Here is a 20,228-nt window from a genome sequence, read left to right as displayed (position 1 = left end):
TTCAGCGGAGGGGCTGGTTATGGTGCTGTTGGTCTCCTGATGGGAGCAACAGTCTCCAGTTACAATCTCACAAAGCAATATTCTGTGATTCACTGATGACATCACAGCATTAAGGTTGGGATCTCAACAACCACCACTCCAAAAAAACCTCACTGCACTGCACTTCCCGTGGTCCTTGGCAATACACTCACCAAGTCTGCAGTCAATCAAATGAGCGGTTGTCAAGAAAATCGAAGGACAGACAGAGATATTTCATCGAATTATCTCTAGATCCACTCATCCAAGAAACCTCCCAGTCAGCACTGCACCTCCTCAGTCATACACCCACCAAGCTTGAAGTTGACCGGATGAGTGGTTGTTGAGAAACTCGAACGACGGACAGAAAGAAAGACAGACATCCCTGAATTTATCAGTAGGATACATAAAGGAAGTCTTGAGTAACTGTTTTAGCATCGTCACTTCTTGGCTGTGCATAGAAATATGATGCATGAAAATCATAGACTGTATATAAAGAGAAAGTCAAGCTAATGCAGAAGTGCCTTGAACCTGCAGTCTATCTAATGACCATCCCATTTAGAGGAAAACAGACCATAAAGCAGGGTATGCATTAGGGCGGGGCTACCATGTGATTGACGGACTGTACCACATGGCAACCTGCCTGACAATCAGGATAGAGGACAGAGCAGGTTAGATCCACGCCTCACTCCTCCTCAGCTCCACCTTCTCCTCCAAATATGGTTTCAAAAAACCAAGATGGCAAAGACCAAATTACAGACTCGAGGCTTTTAAATGACAGTTTATATACCGTTGGGTGATATCACAATGCATCGCCAATTGATGAAAACAGAATTGTCAACAAGACCAGCCTCGGTATGGGTCATGGTTTCAGCACATTCTTGAAAAAGTAATCCCAGTCTCACCAAGTGAAGACCTCCATATGCTCCAAACCCACTCACTTGTAGAACACACGGCTACGAAGGGTCACAAATTTGTAGACCATGTCCTCCGAAGGATGGGGCTCCTGAATTGGGACACAGCTGAAATGTCAGATTAAACATCAACAGGCATCGCTGCCTTTGAAGATTGATAACATCAAAGGGAATGTACTTCCTCTGGTGATGTCATCAATTCTCTCAATTGTGACATCATCAATTATCTGAATTGTGACATCATCAGTGACATCACAGAGTTTGTAAATAGGACCCATTACATCAAAGACGTTTGTTTTTCACAATGCCACGCAGACGCAGACAGACCTCTCGCCCCATCCGCAGACGCAGGAGAACCCGCAGGTCTCCTGCTCGCAGACGCAGGAGGGTGGGCCGACGCAGACGCTAGGCAACCTCATTAAACAAAAACAAAAACACAAAAACAGCTTCTTCCCATCTGCTATTAGCCTTATCAACAAGGCTAGAGAGCCCCACTGTTGCTGATCAATTGCACCAATCACCAGAAAAAATTCCTTGTATGTGAAAACATACTTGGCAATAAAACTGATTCTGATTCTGATTCTGATTCTGATTAAACAACTCAGTAAACATGGAGTAGCATCAAACATGTAGTGAGCCTCATTCAAATTTAGTTTCACTCCTTTGACTTGTCACTTCTGAAGCTCTTCCAACCACAGAAATGAAAAGTCAGAGGAGTGAAACCAAAAAGTCCAGTGCCATTAACTGAATAATGTATAAAATTCTACTTACCGACATCAGATCTTCTTCCTCTTTCCTCCCTTCAGTCTTGATGTGAAGAGGATACTGCTGTCGCCTTGGAGATTGTCCAGGTGGTGATGTTCAGCTCTCAGAAAGGTGCCCCATGCCACCATCCCACAGTAGACACAAGCACAGCTTCCTGGCAGCGCAGCTTTAAATCCAAATGCGCTCAAAGTCAATTTGACATCAGGCAAATAACCCACACTGCTCTCTGTGTATATAAATATTCTTTATACATTACATCCATGTTACATTCAAAAGAAATAGAAATACAGCCAACAGCAAAAGTCACATTCAAGTTATTTCTGTGCTGCACATTGCAACGTCACCCAGCCTCCTAAGGCACCAAAAAAATCAAATGACCTCAAATGACCTAAGTCAAGAACAGAGCCCCAAAGCCCGTCCACAACCCAAACACCACAGGGCTCCTGGAAGCTCAACAAAATGGCATACAGACAGATCAAAACCACAATTTTCAACAGCTGTATTTATACCGACACAAATCATCTGAGGATCAATCCTTCGTGGCAGCCAGAAATCTTCCTGAACAGATGTTGATATGCCAGCATATACAGACACTAAGATATAAAGTTTAACTGACATTCAGAAATGTCCTTAACTTGCTACTTGCATCATTGTGTGGAAAACCTCCATAGCTTTCTGACATCAGTTTTTTTGTGCTCATTTGCAATCTGTCTAAACTGCTGATTCATGCATCCTCATTCCTTAATTGCTTCCTGGGAGATACATGTTCTATGAAAATAAAATAGCATGAAGTAAGAAGGTTTATCATTCATTCATTTTGTGAGTGTTTTTGTGCCTTTGTATGTAATTTCTGCCACAGTTCTTCTAAATACTAAGAATCCTTTGTACAAAACAAAGCAGATTTATCCCTAGGAAGCACAGCGATAGAAGACACAATGCTCTCTCTCTCTACATGGTTCAGCAGCTTTGAAAAAGATCCAGTTTGAAACTCAAAAATATACAGAGCATAAATGAAACAGCAACTTCCAGGTTCCATTCTCCAAGTAAGAAAACCATCATTCAGAATCTCATTTGTGGCTACACTAATAACCAGAAATCCAGCCTCGGGACCTTCTCAACAATATGCCAGGTCTCAATGTTGTGGTTCACTGTAATCAAACAGCATCCCGCAATGTCATTCTTAATGTGGTAGCAATTGCTAGGAACAGTTTACAGTCACTTATTTTTGTAAACCAACAAAATATGTCAATTTTAGAGTTATTTTGTCTACGTCTACGTAGGACGGCCTGGTTAGTTATATCTATCAACTTGTCACTATTTTGGTTCTAAAATTTTATAATCTTGTTTCTTTCCGTTTCACTCGAGGTGGATCTTGTAGCCTTGGAAGTGTGCAGTTACATATCTGTTCCTTCTTATTAAATTATAGGACAGCGGTTCCCAACTTTCTCCAACTCATGGCCCATTGGAAAATCTCAGAAATGTTGGCAGCCCACATTCGACCCCATAACAATTTGGAATTGTCAGCCCACCTGGAATACCCTTGCTGCCCACCAGCGGGCCCCAGCACACAGGCTGGGGGACGCTGTCATAGGAAGCAATGGCACTGTAAATTAAAGTGTTACCAGAATGTCCAAAGATACTTTTAAGATATTTTGTCTCAGTAAACATCAGACTTAATGCTGCATTCACGTCATGTGGTAACTTCTGTAATTGCTGACCTGTTCATGTCAACATCTCAGTCATGATTACAACTGGGAAACTCTGATTTCCCACATGTCCAACCTGTCGCTAAATAATGCAGTGTCCAAAAAAAAAAAGCAAACAAGCATAGATACCACAAATGAGCCAAAATCCAAGGTTGTTAACAAATTTAAGGGATGTAGTTCTATATTGGCCATGCACAGTATTTATTAACTCTCGCACAGCTGACTCTGCCATCCAAATTTACAATGCTTGCAAGTTGTAAATCTTTCCCATCACTACCTTCTATCCCACATGACACGAATGGAGCAATGAACAGCAATCAAACTTAAGGGTAACAACACCACGTGAGTTAATTAACTGTTGAGTTTGTTTTGAGGACCGGCCTCAGACCAGAGTAACCTTTCTGTTTCATTAGGAAATCATCTAGTAAATGCAAAAAAAAAAAAAAGAAAAAAAAGAAATAGGTTGAGTATAATCCCAGCAAAGCTCAGATTGTTACCACCAAGTACAACCCATCAGATGTTTTATTCCTGCATAAATACCACCTGGTGTTAGACTGATGTTACACGAATGACGACCTCTCCTGAGTCACTGTCCTGGCTGAGGTTGTTCCGGGCCACCAGGCTGGGACAGAAGGGGGCCAAACAGAGGCAGGTCCATGGCTGCGGTCCCAGCTGGGTGGACTGTAGGGGGCCACTGGGCCCAAAGGTGACCAGGGGCAACCAAAGCATCCTGGGGCCCAACGAGGAATGACCAGTGCTGGTCTCCTCCATGTCCTTGGCCTTGTCATAGCTCTGAACGTCCCAGTGGAGGTTTACGGCCCGCCAGCGCATGAAGACGTTGTACACTGCTGCCCCCTCATGGACAATCAAGCCTGTTACAATGACAGAAACAAACATTCAAAGACACGTTGATTGTTGAGTGACAATGACTGAGTGAGTGGGTTAGGGTTAGGGTTAGTGATGTTAGTGAGGGTTGGTGATGAAATGACACCATTGGTCGGCCAAGTGTTGGACTTTTTCTTTGGCTGTTGCTCTTGTAAGATGATTGGGTGCAAACATGTTCTATGACATCTTCAAGTGGCTTCTACCTTGCATCCACATTTTCAGGTCCCTTTAGCAATTTTCTTTCCAAAAAAGTTCCTAGCAACAAATCTAGCAGCTTTTAGGACAAAGCTTAGCTACTTTCCATAAAAGACAGTGGCCACTTCTGCCCTCTCTTGTCTCCACTCTGTTCAGTGAGTGGCAGAGAGGAGGAGCAAACAGACAAAGGGCTGAAACCAACTGACACTAAGCAGGATGCAGATACAACATAATGACATTATGAATATGCTAATTAGCATATTAAGTCATCTAGCCACATATAGCGACTTTTCCTGCAGACTCCCAACTACAAATTAACTGTTGTCTTGATGTATAGGATCCAATGGATTGTCCATCTGTCAGGTGACTTCTGGAAATCTCTCAGTCTAAGGTTGTATTACACTGTATGTTTGGCGAATTACCTACAACAACATGACACCAAGCAACAAAACGGACCCGAAGGGCCAAATAGTTTCACATGCAAATATGAAGATAACTAAATGTTTCATGTATAATTGACCTCAGAAGACAGTTGTGTTGGTGTGTTTTGCATTCTGCTGGCGACAGCTGCATTAATCATTCCCTCATTCCTCACCTACGCAGACCAGGTCCATGAAGCCGTACATGCCATAGCAGATCTGAAAGAGGATGTCGCGGCGCTGCCAGACAGCCTGCGGGCTGAGAGCCGACCACAGCAGCCAGGAGATGCTGGCCACCAAAAAGAGGGAGCCCAGGAACACGGCAATGATCTGCACCTTCTCAACCAGGGTGATGGTGATGGACTGCCACTGCAGACAGAGACAGCAGACAACACATGAAATGGTCTGAAGACAAAAAATATAGGTCCATTATTTGTGCTTTTTGAGTCAACCAGTGGGACTGATTTGCCACCTCATTGGTTAAGCTCTTGTTAGGTTTAAGTAACTACGGATGGTAATTCTTCCCAAAACTTAACAGATGCTTCCTGTTGGTGTTCCTTTGTGTTTACCCAACTATCCTCCACACAGGAGATCAACATACAGCTTATTTTCTAACTGAACCCACACACCCACAGAGTACAGATTCATATTGTATATATTTATATTTTCTATATCACATCTTAATTGTAAATATTTTATTTCATTTTAATTTTATTGTTAAATTCTTCTCTTCATACTCAAGTGATACTGACCTGCAGAACTTGCTTGTTCTCACCATTTTTATACTTTTTTCCTTCTCACTATGTTTAATCTCTCACACCAAACCAAAACTAATTCCTCATATGTGAAAACCAACTTGGCAATAAAACAGATTCTGACCCTGACACAGCTGCGTGATAAATAGATAGATAGATAGATAGATAGATAGATAGATAGATAGATGACTTTATTCATCCCCGAAGGGAAATTAGGCTGTTACAGCAGTCCGGTGTATTAGAATACAAAAATACAATAGAATGGAATACTGAGGTAGACAGAATAGAAATAAAAATACAGAATGTCAAGATATAAATACCATAAATAATAATATACTGTGAATATGCATATGTAAATAGAAAGTGCAAAAAGAAGGATACAAATATTGTATGATATGATATATAATATCAATACGGTTAGTATTTGGAGTGGAGTGTTGTGGTGATTCAGAGTGCAAGCTTCATTCAAACAGCTGTGTGACAGGGCGTCGCTCGCAGTGATTAACCCACAGAGAATCATTACCAGACAGTAGTTCACCTCAGTTCTGAGAGGCTTTCTACGGTCTTTCAGCTCATTGTTTTGGTTTTACTGCCTACAACTTTATGTTTTTTTTCCACAGAGGCAGGCAGCTGTTTTCAGTGGAAATAGTCTAGAAATCCACTGCACACTAAACAGCAGGCAGACTCAGTTAGCAACTAGCTTTTTTCATCTCCACTGATTTCAAGTGGCTATTACAGGTTAAAGGTGTCAGAGAAGAAGACATACTACTACTGAACAACCTCGCAGCTAAAGGGGCCTGTCCTACCTACTGTCCTCTAGGCAGTGACCAGTCTCACTGGCGGGACCCTCACCTGGCTGAAAAGACCTCATCAACCCAAACAGGGCAGAAAACCTAATACAGTCTTGACAAAATCTCCAAAAAGGAAATGAAAGTGGCCAAGATGAAGTGGAAAGAGGCCAACAGAGAGGAGGAAAAGCTGTGGGAGGAGGAAATGTGTGTGGCAGGGACAAATCGATACCAAGAGAAAATAGGAAATAGGAGAGAGGATAAGAAGAACACAAAAAGCAGAGAATAAACTTGATAAAATAACTTGGAAGCAGAAAATTGTTGATGATGAGTGGATGATTGTAGAGCTGCACAGAGCCCATTTCAGAGGAAAAGACTTGAGGCAGACTGTGTGGACAGAAAGTTGAGCTCTGCTCAGCTGCGTGTTTGCTCAGTCTGCCAATGACTCAAGTCCCATCTGGAGCAAACAGATCTGAAAGTGCCTGAATGTTCTTCTGTGAAAGAGACGACGATCCAGTATGCAGATATTTTTAAGCCTCTGTCTGTTGAGCTTTGGAGGACTGAAGGAATTCTGACGCTCCAAACTGAGACCTGACGGGGAAACACAAACGCTCAGCAGGCTCACAGTCGACGCTTCTTTTGCCTCGAGCTACCAAACGCAGCCACCATTATTTCGGTGCTTTCTTAAGAATAAACGATTTACAACAGTATTTTAGATGCACACTAGATTTTTCAGCTTAGTTGAGCAGAACCTGCTGGAAAAGATTTGGTGTTGCACTTGCACAAAGATAAAGGATGCACAACAAAATCAGAGCAGATATTCAAAACATCTGTGTTGGCCTGAGCCCAACCTGGTGATGGCGGTGGGGGCAAGGGGTGTCACTCAGTGGACCAGCCTGCCTGTGTCCCACTGGGCCCCTTGGTGTAGGTGGGGCTGTTAAATGCTCGTATTTTTTAAACAGATTATTTATGTACACAGATTATGGGAAGACCGAGGCAATTTTTTGTTTTGGTTTTGTTGACTAATTATCTCCTCGGAAATGTGATCACTAATGGACAGCAATATTTTTCCTAGCTCAGTTTTAGCTGTAATTCTGCCTCATCATGGTGGTTGCAGCTGTGCAGTCATGCTGCTCAACTGACTGAAAGTTTGGACTCTCTACTTCAGAGACAACAGCTCTGCTTCTACTGTGTCTTAAGACTTAAATCACATTTATAATAATAATAATAATAATGATGATAATAATAAGAAGAAGAAGAAAAAAAAAGAAGACTTTTTTGTATAGCACTTTTCAACAGAAGTAACAAAGAGCTTTACATGACTCAAATATAAAACATCCAAACAAATTAAAGTTAAATGTAAATTAAACTAAAAAGGTTTAGCTCTGAAAAGCTGATTTATAAAAAAGAGAAAAGGCCCTGCCTCCTTTGATTCTCAACTTAGACCAGCAGAGCACTACCAGAGGATCCTAGACTGTGTCCAGGCTCACAGGGGGATAAAAGCTCAGAAATACAGGCAGGGGCCAGCCCGAGTCCGGCCTAAACAAAAGTAATTAGGAGAATTTCAAAATAATCCTAAAACAAACAAGCAGCCAGTGTAGGAGTTAGGAGCAGAGCTTTTGAAACAACTGTAGGTGATGGATTGATCTCTGACTGGTACACAGGAGTCGAGGTGCAAATTTCTTCACCTGGGGTCAAAAACAGAATCAGTCAGATGAGGTCAGACTGTGCTTATTTCTACATTTTAAAGCAATGAGTCATTCAGAAAAAAATAATCATCGTTCACAGGGCCAAGGAGAAGAAGGTAAATCAGTATAATTACAGAGGGAGTGCGCCTCAGTGTTTGAGTTTAAGTGAACCATTTTGCAGGAACGGCTCTGACAGATGCAGGTGGGTTTGCTTGTTGTCAGTTTGCCTGTGAAACTGCTTTTACCACTTGGGCTCTGCGCGGCTGAGAAAAGCTGTGAATATTTCTGAGCATCACATCTCACGGGTGGGTCGATACATCACAGGTTTTTAAAACAATCTCGTTCGTGCCTCCACAATGATTTAGAGAGGGAGAACTGGAACGTCAAAGGTTTATGGCTGCAAAAAGCAGGAAGGAGGAAATATAATGGCTGCAGTCTGGTGTCACATCACTTGTTGGGCACTTAAACTACAAATCTGACCGTGTACACTGAGTCAGTTGATAAAGCGAAACCTCGCCTACGTGACAAATGCTCAGTTAGACATCATGACTACAGTGTTTTGGTGAAAATCAGACAGCCCAGTATTTTCAGTTGCTACTCAGCAAGGCTGCTCTAACGTCACCAGAAAATGGCTGTTGTCTTTTTCACAGCAGCTTCAAGTGTTTCCAGACAACAGTGCAAAAAGAGACAAATCTTTTTCTACAAGATGCCACCAGATAATCTGATTAGAAATCATCAAACAGGCCTTCTCCTCCCGCCTCGCCGGCCTCTCCTCAGGGTGTTCCAGGAGTCCCACCCAGTCCTCCTGTACATATGACAGTGACTCAGTGACAACTTCATCGTCTCACACAGCATTTTATCGAATGGGACCATCTCCAGTTCTTCGCTGAGCTTTCCCTCAGTCTCCCCGGCCTTTGATTTTTCTTTATCTTGTCAGACTTCTATCCAGTAAATTCATCACAGTATCCTCCGCCTTCTCTGACAGCTCCATTAATCCACGGAGCTTTCTCTCGTTCAGGATGAACTTTTTGTTCATTCTCTCCAGTTCTGCCGTGAGCTTCCCTTCATTCTCCCTCGCCCTCAGTTGTTCTTCAGCTCGCGATGTTCGTTCATTCTCCCGAACGGTTTTCAGTCGTTCAACTCCTCTCTCTAACTCCTCTTCCTGCAGTTTGTCCCTCGCTCTTCTCAGCCAATCTCTGTGGTGCGGTGTGCTTTTTTTTTTCCACACTGTGCTCTTAATTAGCAAACAGAGTGGCTGCACTTTGTGCTGCGCTCTTTGTGTTGTGATATTCAGGCTGAAGTAAGTGTGTTTTATCTCAACAGTTCCCTTAAATTCTGGCAACATGAAAGCAAATGCAACGATGACGAACAGATTCCAATGCCCTCATTCAAACTGCGATCAGTGACATCACAGATTGTTCCTTTGAAGAGCTCATGCAGTGCCTGTGACATCAGAGTTCTTTGTGACATCATCAAAGGAATCCACCTGTGCCTGTGACATGTGACATCTTTGTCAAATGTAAGTACGTACAAAATAAAAGCACACAGGTAAAATGTATATATTGGCTCACTGAGCTGTTGTTGCCTGAGCCCCAGAGAGAAATCTGAGACTGACTACTTTTTATATAGAAGCTACAGTTTTTGCCAGGCCATGGAATCAGCTGGTGGTTTTTAGGTCAAAGCATCTGTGCATCTTACCTGCCACGGTCTCTTCATGTTGATGGCGATGACGTGGAAGCGATAGCAGCAGAGCTCGCAGGTCCAGCAGCCCCGCTCGCTGATCCACTTCAGCAGGCAGTGCTGGTGGGTGTAACGCACCGAGCCATCACACCGACACGGGTTCAACAAGTCACCCTGGAGAACAGCGGAGAAAGGGCAAAGGTCGAGTATAAACAAAGGTGATGTTGATTCAATGAAAGCAAATTAAGACATTCAGCTGGGGTCATGAAATTAGAAAAGAAAACAACGGGATGCAGACAATGATGACAATAACATTACAATAACATAACCATCAGGAATCTTATTGTCCTATTGTCAGATGAAGATAAATAACTCATAATACAGTCTTATGAATCCTTGGCCAACTGCTGTTGATTAGAGATTTTACTGTAGCATTAACTAATTTTACAAAACAGAATATATTAATACAAAAAAGAGCATCCACCCATCATCTATATCCACTTATAGTCATGGTGGCAAATCCCAATCCAGTGGGTCAGAGGTAGCTCCCTGGACTGGTCTATCTTAAGGGCTGCTCTTGCTTCCAATATAAAATCAAATATGTCATTCAGTGTTTTGTCGTTTAGCTGAAAATACTTGTGTCACAAATGTAACTTTAAACTGAAAACTAAATTAAAAACCAATCACCAAACTCAAGAAAACTTCAAGGCTCTGCAAATTGATATCTTATGGAAATGCTGCATGCTTTGCACAATGGTTGAAAATGATACAAAGTATAATTAAGGTTTAACTTTAACTAACTAACACAGGTATTGTCTTTAAAATCTGGAACTGACAAAGGCTAGCAAGGCTAGGTACTCTAGTAAGACAAATGTCAGTCAGCCTCAGCATACTACTGCTGTACACAGTGTTGAGGAAATCAAGAGTTTTCCCATGAACAGCAGCAGGAATTCTGACTACGTCCTGGCTTCGACAATCAGCAATGCTGGCTTCAAGAAGCAGATTTCTGCCTGTTTCGTCATTTCTACAGCTGTAAAGATGTCCCTGTGCTGCCCTTCAGCAAAAAGTCAACAATCTAATGTGGGAGCATGCAGCACTTGAAAAAACAAGGCTGTTCTGAAGGAAAAGGCTACAAGTGACTGGGTACTTGATATTCATATCTTGTCTGGTGTTTCTATAATTTTGACCACTCCTTGTGACAGATTAAACCTCAGGATCTTTTCAGGGATAAAGAGAAAGTATCTGCTTTTAGATCAATATTAGAACCGTCTCCTTGGTATTAATCTTACATCCGTTTTCAAGGTCTATGTGTCAACTATCCCATCATCTAAAAATCCTTGTCTTCAGGTCTCAGTTTGCCCTTTTCTCCCAGCAGCTCATGCATCAAAGAAAATACACGACTTGTTCGCCAAAGGGCTTTACCAGCACTGCTCGGATCAATGATCATTTCTCAAAGCTACAACACTCGCAGATATTAATGGCAGGATGCAGCATGACATTAATCATTACAGCAGTATATATTTGTTCTGATGGTTTTTTTCTTCCTCTAGGCATCCCTTCGAGCAGCCATTACTGTAGCTTTGACCTGCTGGCTGGGCTGTGAGTGGCATATTAATAGTATATTAAGGTCAGTGGTCAGTGAGCTCGTTTTTCATCATGTCATATTAACCTTGTGGGTTTAAAAGGACCTCGGAGGCTTTCGCTTGGGTGAACTGACGCAGGTCAGCTACCCACTGAAGCCATGATTGATAAAACTGACATCAAGGACTATTTCAATACGTTTCTGAATATCTTCCTGTGACAGGAAGCACAGGGAGAGGGAGGGATGATGACATGAGCCTGGGCCAGGAACATTCAGTTACATGGTATACATCCTTCATCACTTGATTTCCATGAGATCCCAATAAAAATACAATGATCAACATCAAAAGTTCATTCTGTCATAGTTTGATATTATAATCACCGTAACTCTTTCTAATTATCTTTTACAGCGATTTCAACAGCATTTTTGTGCTTGTATGTGGTCAAAAGCTCCCCAAAAAACCAGCAAATGGACCTTTATTTTAGATCATTGTGGGAAAGAACTGCAGTAATCGACAAAACAGCATCAACTCAAGGTGTCTTTACTAGCATAATCAGGAGCTTTCAACCGTATATCATGGTATTCCTTGACATACTGTTGAGTGAGTAAGTAGACCTTGATTTTAAGTTGTTTTGTCAATTAACCTCCAAAAATGATGCTAAGTGAACCTTGAGTTGTTGTTGTTATTACTATAAGAATTGTTATAATTGACAAAATATTCTCAATTCAAGGTCGCCATACCCATTTGTTCTGGAGCTTTCCATCAGATCTCAGGGTGTTCATCAACAAATTGAGTTTACAATGCAGTTCAGAGTTCAGTCAAGCAAGTAAATACCAAAAAAATTTGGATTGTTTCGTCAAAGAACTGTAATAATTGATAAAACATTATCAAATCAAGGTCCATTCTCTAACTTTCTCCAGAGCTTACAATCGCATCTCACAATTTTTAGCAATACATAGGTTTGGCAACACAGCAGAAAAATCCCCTAAAAGCAATAATTAAGAAAACAATCTACAGTCAAGATCCAATTACTCGCATTTTTGGAAGCTTTTAACTGCTCTGCAAGCACTGACAGCTGAAGAGGACTGTGAGATGTGTGTTTATCTAGGACCCCACATCCATGTTGGCAACAGTTGTCAGCTGGTGGTTGAACCAACACAGACAAAGGAGTCTTAAAAGTGCTGCTTCATCACATCTGAGCAAACTCCACCTGCTGCAGGTTATAACTTAAAGCTGCAGAGAAGCGTGTAAGTGGAGACTGAGTTGAGATTGTTCTGTCAGCTACTGTTTCCAAAGTTAATAATGATCTTGTCAAGTACAATTCCCACCATAGTTTTGTGAATCTAACAGTGCAGGTTTCTAAAATGACAGGGTATGGTTTAAAAGATATTTGATCAAAATTCAAAACAGCAGTCTACTGATGCTGAGTTGGACTTTTTGTCTTCTTAAATAACATCTGATTCTCACTCTCAGCTCAGACATGAATATTTAAAGTGTCAAATTTCTGTTTTGCAATTTTTTTGATAACTGGTGAGCTTGCCCAGCCTGCGGCCTTGTATCAAAATCAAATATCAGTCTGGACCCGGAGGCAGAGCGATTAGATTAGCTCTGCTAATAGGCTATAGCCCACGTTCAGAAGACAGGATATTCACTTAGGCATTTACTGCCCTGACTCCTCTCTTTCCCTTCAGCTCCAGCAGGGATGAATCGTCCCTCATCGAGCCTCGCTGTCACGAACTAAATAGGCCTACAGAGTGTCAGATTTCAGAGATGGTTGGACAGAGTGTCCATTTGTCCCTTCTGGTCTACGTCTGTCCATCCAGCTGCAGACAGTTAGACTGATGCATCACTTGGGAATGATATTTATTATAAATAGATTATGATTCAGCCATTGTCATCCACCTCTGATATGATGAAGTTGGTTATATTGTGAATTGATTGTACAACTGATTGTACCTTAGTTGTCTATTATAAACCTTAACTTGTCTTGAATCTATACAGCAATAAAATGTGATAATATAACATGTTCTGCCAACACTATGAAAACATCAAAGTATGTACCCTTTAAAGGGAAATGCAGTGTAATTTTATGTCTATTTGTGGGTTCCTCTTCTTGTGTTTAATGTTATCAGGACTGAACAAATATGGATTTTTAAATTTGGATTAGAAGCAAACTACATTTCTAAAAGCTGTGATTAAAGGTCCCATATTGTAGAAAGTGAGATTAATATTTTTTTGATTATTTAGCAGGTCTAGGTTCTACATAAATATTAAGTCTGCAATCCACAGACAGAATGCACACAGCCTGTATTTAGAAACTGAGCCTAAAAACAAGCTGTCAGCTCTTGTGTAACTTTGTGATGTCACGACAAAGCAGTTACTGCCCTTAGCCATGCCCCAAGCCTGACCCACCTGGAACCACTGTCCAACCTTGCAAGATTTGATTTCTACAAGTGTTTACCTGAAATCTACTATATTTTTATTCAATCATACACAAAACAGACAGCCAGCTCAGAGTCTCGCTTCTGACTGGCTTATAGACCTGTACAGACCTGAGCTCCTGAGACAAACCAAAGAGAGGAGATGTAAACCAAACTGAGGGGATTTTTGGTGCTAAAAACTACAAATCTTATTCTAATTCTTATGGATTTCAAAACTTAAAACACCAAAAGAAAAAAAAATCATAAAATTTGGGACATTCAACATTTTTCACAATGACTGAAAAACTTAAGTGGAGAATTTAGTGCATCACATCCAATGAACTCAAACTGATGGACTGATGAAATAGCACTTTAAAACAGTACTGCCCCACAAAACTGCTTTTAATTTATCACTGAATTTACAAAAAACCCAGCTAAGTAGTTAAATCAATGAGAAAAATTACAAAGAAATGTTATTCAGATACTGCAGTATCAGCATCAATGTATATCTTAGGTGCAAGTTCATGTTGAGTCGAGGGGGCAGAAACCTGCTGCTGCTGATCTCTGGTGTCATATCAGCTGTGAAAAGCATAAAACCTGCTCTCAGTGCGAAATCATTTAAAGTGTGAACCTTTACAAGGCAGTGTAGCAGATTTCTCTGACATGATCATTCCTGAGTTTTACTGTCAGGACACTGACCTCTGATCCTGAACCTCCTCACTGTGTTAGTGTAAATTAAGAGGCCCTGCTCAGGATCTTTGTCATATACAGATCTGTTGGATGGGTCTGTACAGTTTTCCTCAGTCTTATTTTAAGTTATCCAATGTATTCCCAATGACATTGCTTTCTTTTCCTGAATTAAGGGCTGTTATTGTGAATAATCGACACTTGACACCTGTTTACAAAGGAAGGAGGAGGCTGCTATTAAATTTGTGGTTTGCTAAAACAGGAAACATCTATGTCACTACACAGTTGAAATCTATGTCATTTCTCTTGAGTGCAAGAGGCTAAAATGGTTCAAGCTTTTTGGCAATGTTTCTGCTGAACAGTCTTAATTAACTTAAATAAATCAAAGTAAGAGTCTAAAAGTGAGAATTTGAACAATGGTTAGACTTCATCTGACACCAGCCACTTGGGTCTCACTTGATAAATTGCTGTGAATTTTTAAAAATGTAAATCTAATTAATGAAACTGGTGGAGATAAACATGTTGATTGTTAATCCTAATTCCAGTGAGGTGAACTGAACCCCTGAGGCTCTGTCCATGGTGCTGAAACTGATTTTAGCTGTGGGGAGTTATGAATCAGATTTTTGCATGATTTTGAATCATGCTCCAAATTATTTTAAGCACTTCTTTTATGGAAAACTATTTTTTCACTTTGGTGCAAGTTGTCAGTGGTTCTCAAAGTGAGGTTTGGGGACCCTTAACAGGGCTTCAGGGTCATCAGCAAATGAGGAATTGTTTAATGCCATTACAAACTATGCCAGATCCATCAATTCTGCATAAGGGCAGATGTAACAAATAAGTCTTGAAAAAGGTTTCAAGATCTGACATGTATCTATTTTACAATGTATTATGACAAACATTAACCTGAATTGATACAGCATGGTGGCCATGGAGGAAGTGGCATGGTTACAAGTCACACTCCCCACTCCAGCCTGTTGTGGTTTCAGCTTTAGTGTTATTGCACTATATGTTAGCTCATTTGAGTCAGCTGCTTTTAGCTTTTTGTGGGATGGCATGCTTCATATGAACTTCATGATAGCTGTCCCACACGTGTAACAATTTGATCAAGTATTCAGCTAGAAAACTCTAAATAACAGTTTTTTTTAACAATGATAATTGTATATATTATCTATTATGTTTACATTATTATAATACTAATTATAATTTAATATTATGTAACTCAGCTATCACAGCTGACAGTAATGACGTTTCTCATAATGTGCTGCCCGCGGTGCTGAAGTTACTGCACCAATATCAGGCATTGATGAAGTTTAACTTTTTTTCTATAGCATTATAGATATTTTCCCACACTCTCGTGTTTTGATTCACATCTTCACATTTCCTCAGGTTCTGGTTCTGGTTCTGGTTCTGATCACCAAAGAACTAGGCCTATTGAAATCGGTCCAATCGGCCTAGTTTCCAGAAGGCGAACTGTGAAACCTCCGCTCAGCAGGTTTACCTCATTTTAATTAGATGTGTTGCTACTGCCAGCCAATCAGGGTCGACTACTATGAGGACTCTTTCCTCACTTTCACTCAACTGTCACTATTCACAAAACCAAGAAAACAACAGTGGATTTGTCATTCAAACCTTGGACACACTCGTGTCAGACCTGCTCGTCGGTGGTACATTTACCTGCTCTGCGCCCTGGAAGCAGATCCGGCAGCTGGGAGTGGGGATGCAGGTTTCGCTGCTGCAGTTTGAATGCATCGCCTGCGTCTTGCACGATGTGCCCCCGACCGCCCCATCCTCACTGGAAAAATTCCCTTCGTTGTTCTCTCCATCGAATTTCTCTGCGGTCCCCCCACATGTGCTATCCCTGCAGCTCTGGCCCTCCCGGCAATCCTCTCCTTCCTCTTGCTCCTCTCCCTGCTCTGTCTGGTCCTCATCTTCGGGATGCGGACGTCCTTGGGAGCCGTGCGTTTCGCCTTCCTCCCAGGTGTGGCGGTGGGTGATGGCAGTGCCTCCCCTCGCCTCTCCACAAGCTGGACCCGCCTCTCCCTCCTCTGTGCTCATAATAAAATGAAATGTCGAAATAAAATTGCATAGATGCCACCCGACGAGCTTAAACTGTATCCACCACCACTGAACGCAGGGATGTGATGCAGCCTTTGGGCTCCCAGATCACGGTGCCGTCGGAGAATATGCCTCCGTGAATACCGAACCGAGCCGCGCTCCTGTAGCCGAACCTACGGTGAGGCAGCTCGGCAGAGCTGCGGATCGGCAGCCGATTCCCCCCGGTGCTGCGGCTGAAACCGCCTCATGCGCTCCGGAGACCCGGGGAGCATTTCCAAGCAGCCTCCATGCATCGCAACGGGACTCAGCCGTCCTGAAGCGCCGGTTTCCCCCTCTTCCTCTTCCCTTCCTCCCCCTCCGCCTCCGCCTCTTTAGTCCCCACCGAGGAAGCCGTCAGCTTCCCAGCAGCGGTAGGGTAAGGATCTTCTGTTCGGGACAACCCGGGGTGAAACCCCCCGCCCGATGTGTATTCGCCCTGGTGAAGGGTTTTTGAGCAAGATTCCTTCAAGTCAGCAGCAAGTTCTCTGATGAGTTTTGCCCTCTCAGGAAGCAGAAAAGACCATTTCCCCGGGGAGATGACCAATCAATCACATTATTATCCCATTAATATGATGGAGGAGATAACTTTCCAGACCCATGTACGCACTACTTCTGCACAGCCGCCTGGAAGAAAGAAATGAGCTGCATCACATTCACAGCAGCAGTGCAGCCCTGTCAATCCATCTAGTTTAGGTCACAGGGTTTAGGGAGGTCTTGGTCTTGTTGAGGGATCACAGGGGTCCTGGGAGGTGTCAGAGTGTTATGTTTAAAGTTTTAAGGGGCCATTTAAGGGGTCTTTGGTGAAGTGAGACAGTTTCTTCAGAGGTTCAATGTGTAATAAAGGGGTCCCAGCCGTGCCTGATGTTACTGGAAAGTTTCTTTTGAGGGGTTTTCAGTGTCCCTGCAGTGGTCACATGGATCTCTGAGACAGTGTCTAAACGTCCATAACAGGATTTAGTACCATTCACAGAAGCTAGATTTTTACTGCTTCTCCTCCTACTACCTGCTAATAAGGGAGGATTGCAGTGACATAACAGCGGCATGGTCACTGGTCAACAAGACTCTTTTAAAAGTCAATGCAGATACTTAACATTTGCCTTTCTGAAGTGCTTTTGAGCAAAACATTGAGTCCTCCAAGTCAGAAAGACTGTCCCTGAAAAGGATTACAACAAAATGAGGATTAGTCAAATAATTTTACTGTAATTTGATCAATGAGGACAGTGTAGTATAGTTGTCACTGAAGGATTCAATCAGTTGTTTTTCACAGCTGTTTCATGGGGAGGATTTCATTCATTAAGTCAAAATCGAGACCTTAACCCAATTCAGATGCTGTGGCATCAGCTAAAGAGAGCAGATCACACCAGACATCCTAAGAATATATCTGAGCTGGAGCAGCTCTAAGAGGAGGAATGGACCAAATTTCCTGCTGTACAGGTCTGATCAGCAGCTACTGGGAGGGCTGGTTTCAGGTTAGCGGTGCCAAAGGAGGTTCAACCAGTTATTAAATCTGAGGGTTTGCTTACTTTTTCCACCATCACTGTGGCTGTGCTCAATAAAATAGCACAAGATTATAATTGTTTGCGTGATATCTTTAGCACATTGTTTGTCTGAACTTGTGACTTAAATGAAGATCATATCACATTTTATGACCAGAAAAATCAAGTCACTGCAGAGGGTCGAGCACTTTAAACGAAACTTCACATGCATTTTGAGATCTGGTGGTGCATCTTATTGGATGGACCAGATCTATAGTAACACATGAAAGACAGTAGAAAATTTGATGGCCCCCCTCCCATTTTCTTTGTATGGACCAAATATCCCCAAATTTACAAAACCCTTGGCACTTAATGATATGCACGACATATACCATCAAGTAAGAGGATTCAGAAGAATGTAACAGACTGGATCTTGTGATGGGAAAGTTGCCAGTCAAAAGTAAGTAATGAGAAATGATTTGCCGGGCATATCTGAGAAGGAAATTCAAGCCTCAAATAGTCGTTCTCTGATATAAACAATTGATTAAAAATATCTTAAACCCAACAGGACTAATGTGTCTGTTGGGGATACACAATGCCCTTAAAACCATCCACTGATCTGGGCTTTCAAAAAATGACTCAAAATGTCCTAATTATTGCCATGACCTGCTTTGATGTTGCCCAGTATTTTACCATCAACATCTAAATGGACCTGATAATAAAGTTCAAGGAGCCTCAGCTGGTGAATCATTTGTTGGAGGAGACTGCTTTTCCAAGAAGAATCTACTCTCTTTATTTTTTTTTCTTTTGGGGCGATGTCTATCGCTTTCCGGGGAGTGGGCCAGTAATGGACTCTAATGCAGCAAAGGAAATTATCCACTCATGTCCAATCACTACCTACGAGGCACCAATCAATACCAGGTCCCCAGGGCTCTGAGGGAGACTGGGATCGTGCTGAGAGCAGGGAGGGCAGGGCGAACTGCTTCTCAAACATGGTTTTGTTTAAGGGGGGGGACTGAGATGGGACTGTCTCTGAATTTACTTTTGGATTTTACTTTCCGTCTGATAGTATGGCGCCCATCTACCTTATACATATTTAAAAGACCTCTATGACAGGAATTCAGTTTTACTCTTCTTACATGCAAAATACTATATTAAATTATACTTAACAGAGCATCAGTTATGTGGTATCAATAAGAACCTTTGGGTTGCCAGGTTGTGAAAAATTCCTTTTGCTGTCTTCAATAAGAAATGTTCATAAGGTCATTCATAAAAACAAGTTGTGTTTATCACTTTTGAATAAGTCCACAGTTATAAATCTTAGTGCATCAGTAACAGCTGTAACAATGAGGTAATACATGCATAAGTCGAGCTTCCCAAATATATTTGATGTGTTTCTTTGTCATTTATGATGAATATTTTCTGAGTCTCGACTGTTGGTCCAATAAAACAAGCAAAATAAATACAATTACCTGGGCTACAGGTAATTAATAACCAGCATTTTTCACTATTTTCTGACATCTGATTTACAAAATTATTAACAGATTGCTTTTGGTGAGTCGTTTGGTGTGGTCTTCCTGATGAATTAAAGAGTCATGAAGGAGGTTAAACACCAGTCAGAGAGATATTTCAAAACCTGGCAACCCAACAGTTTGTCTTAAAATTTGTATTCAGCTTCAGCAAATTACTTATTAAGCATTAATTAAGCATGGACCTGTTCCTGAGTGACGCTACTCTCTGATGACTCCACTTAAACCAGTTTCCAGCTGCTGAAAATAAAAACCTCCTTTCAGCAACTCGACAGGAGCTTTAGAGGAGCTGCTGCGTTCCGCAAATTAAGCCAGCCGTGTGAAAATTTACTCTTCACATTAACTAAATTTATTGCAAAATATCTTGAAGAACATGAGCTGTAGGAGATTTTAAGGAAACTAAATAAATAATGAAGGTGAGCAAATGAAATAAATGAACATCTTGTGTTCAGCATGATCAGTACTGGTCTTCTGAAACTCGTATTGGTCAAACCGTCAAGCTATTTAAAAGAATCACCTCCTTCCATGACTTCCACAGGGCTAATGCCTCTCAGCCACTTGCCCTGGTTCTCTCCCCAAGTCGTCCTGATCAATTAGTCTCCTTCTCGCCGTCGGCCTGTCTGCAGGGCC

At 41.8% G+C, this 20,228-nt stretch overlaps 1 protein-coding gene across 1 annotated transcript in view; it reads right to left on the bottom strand.

Annotated features, from left to right (window-relative positions):
* Nucleotides 1-1,220: 1,220 nt before the first annotated feature.
* The window catches only part of marchf11 (membrane-associated ring finger (C3HC4) 11), a 19,857-nt gene continuing 849 nt past the window's right edge, over nucleotides 1,221-20,228 (bottom strand). The window contains exons 1-4 of the mRNA XM_071492692.1: nucleotides 16,175-20,228; nucleotides 9,829-9,984; nucleotides 5,076-5,268; nucleotides 1,221-4,272 (exon numbers count right to left, since the gene is read on the bottom strand). The exon at nucleotides 16,175-20,228 is cut by the window's right edge and continues 849 nt beyond it. Coding sequence (XP_071348793.1) covers nucleotides 3,950-4,272; nucleotides 5,076-5,268; nucleotides 9,829-9,984; nucleotides 16,175-16,555 — 1,053 coding nt within the window. The 5' untranslated portion in view covers nucleotides 16,556-20,228 and the 3' untranslated portion in view covers nucleotides 1,221-3,949. The remainder of the gene's footprint in view (nucleotides 4,273-5,075; nucleotides 5,269-9,828; nucleotides 9,985-16,174) is intronic.

This window comes from Trachinotus anak, unplaced genomic scaffold (genome assembly GCF_046630095.1).
Source record: "Trachinotus anak isolate AG129_WGS33_773 ecotype Australia unplaced genomic scaffold, CSIRO_AGI_Tana_v1 ptg000012l, whole genome shotgun sequence".
NCBI lineage: Eukaryota > Metazoa > Chordata > Actinopteri > Carangiformes > Carangidae > Trachinotus > Trachinotus anak.
This window is presented reverse-complemented; position numbering and strand designations above follow the sequence as displayed.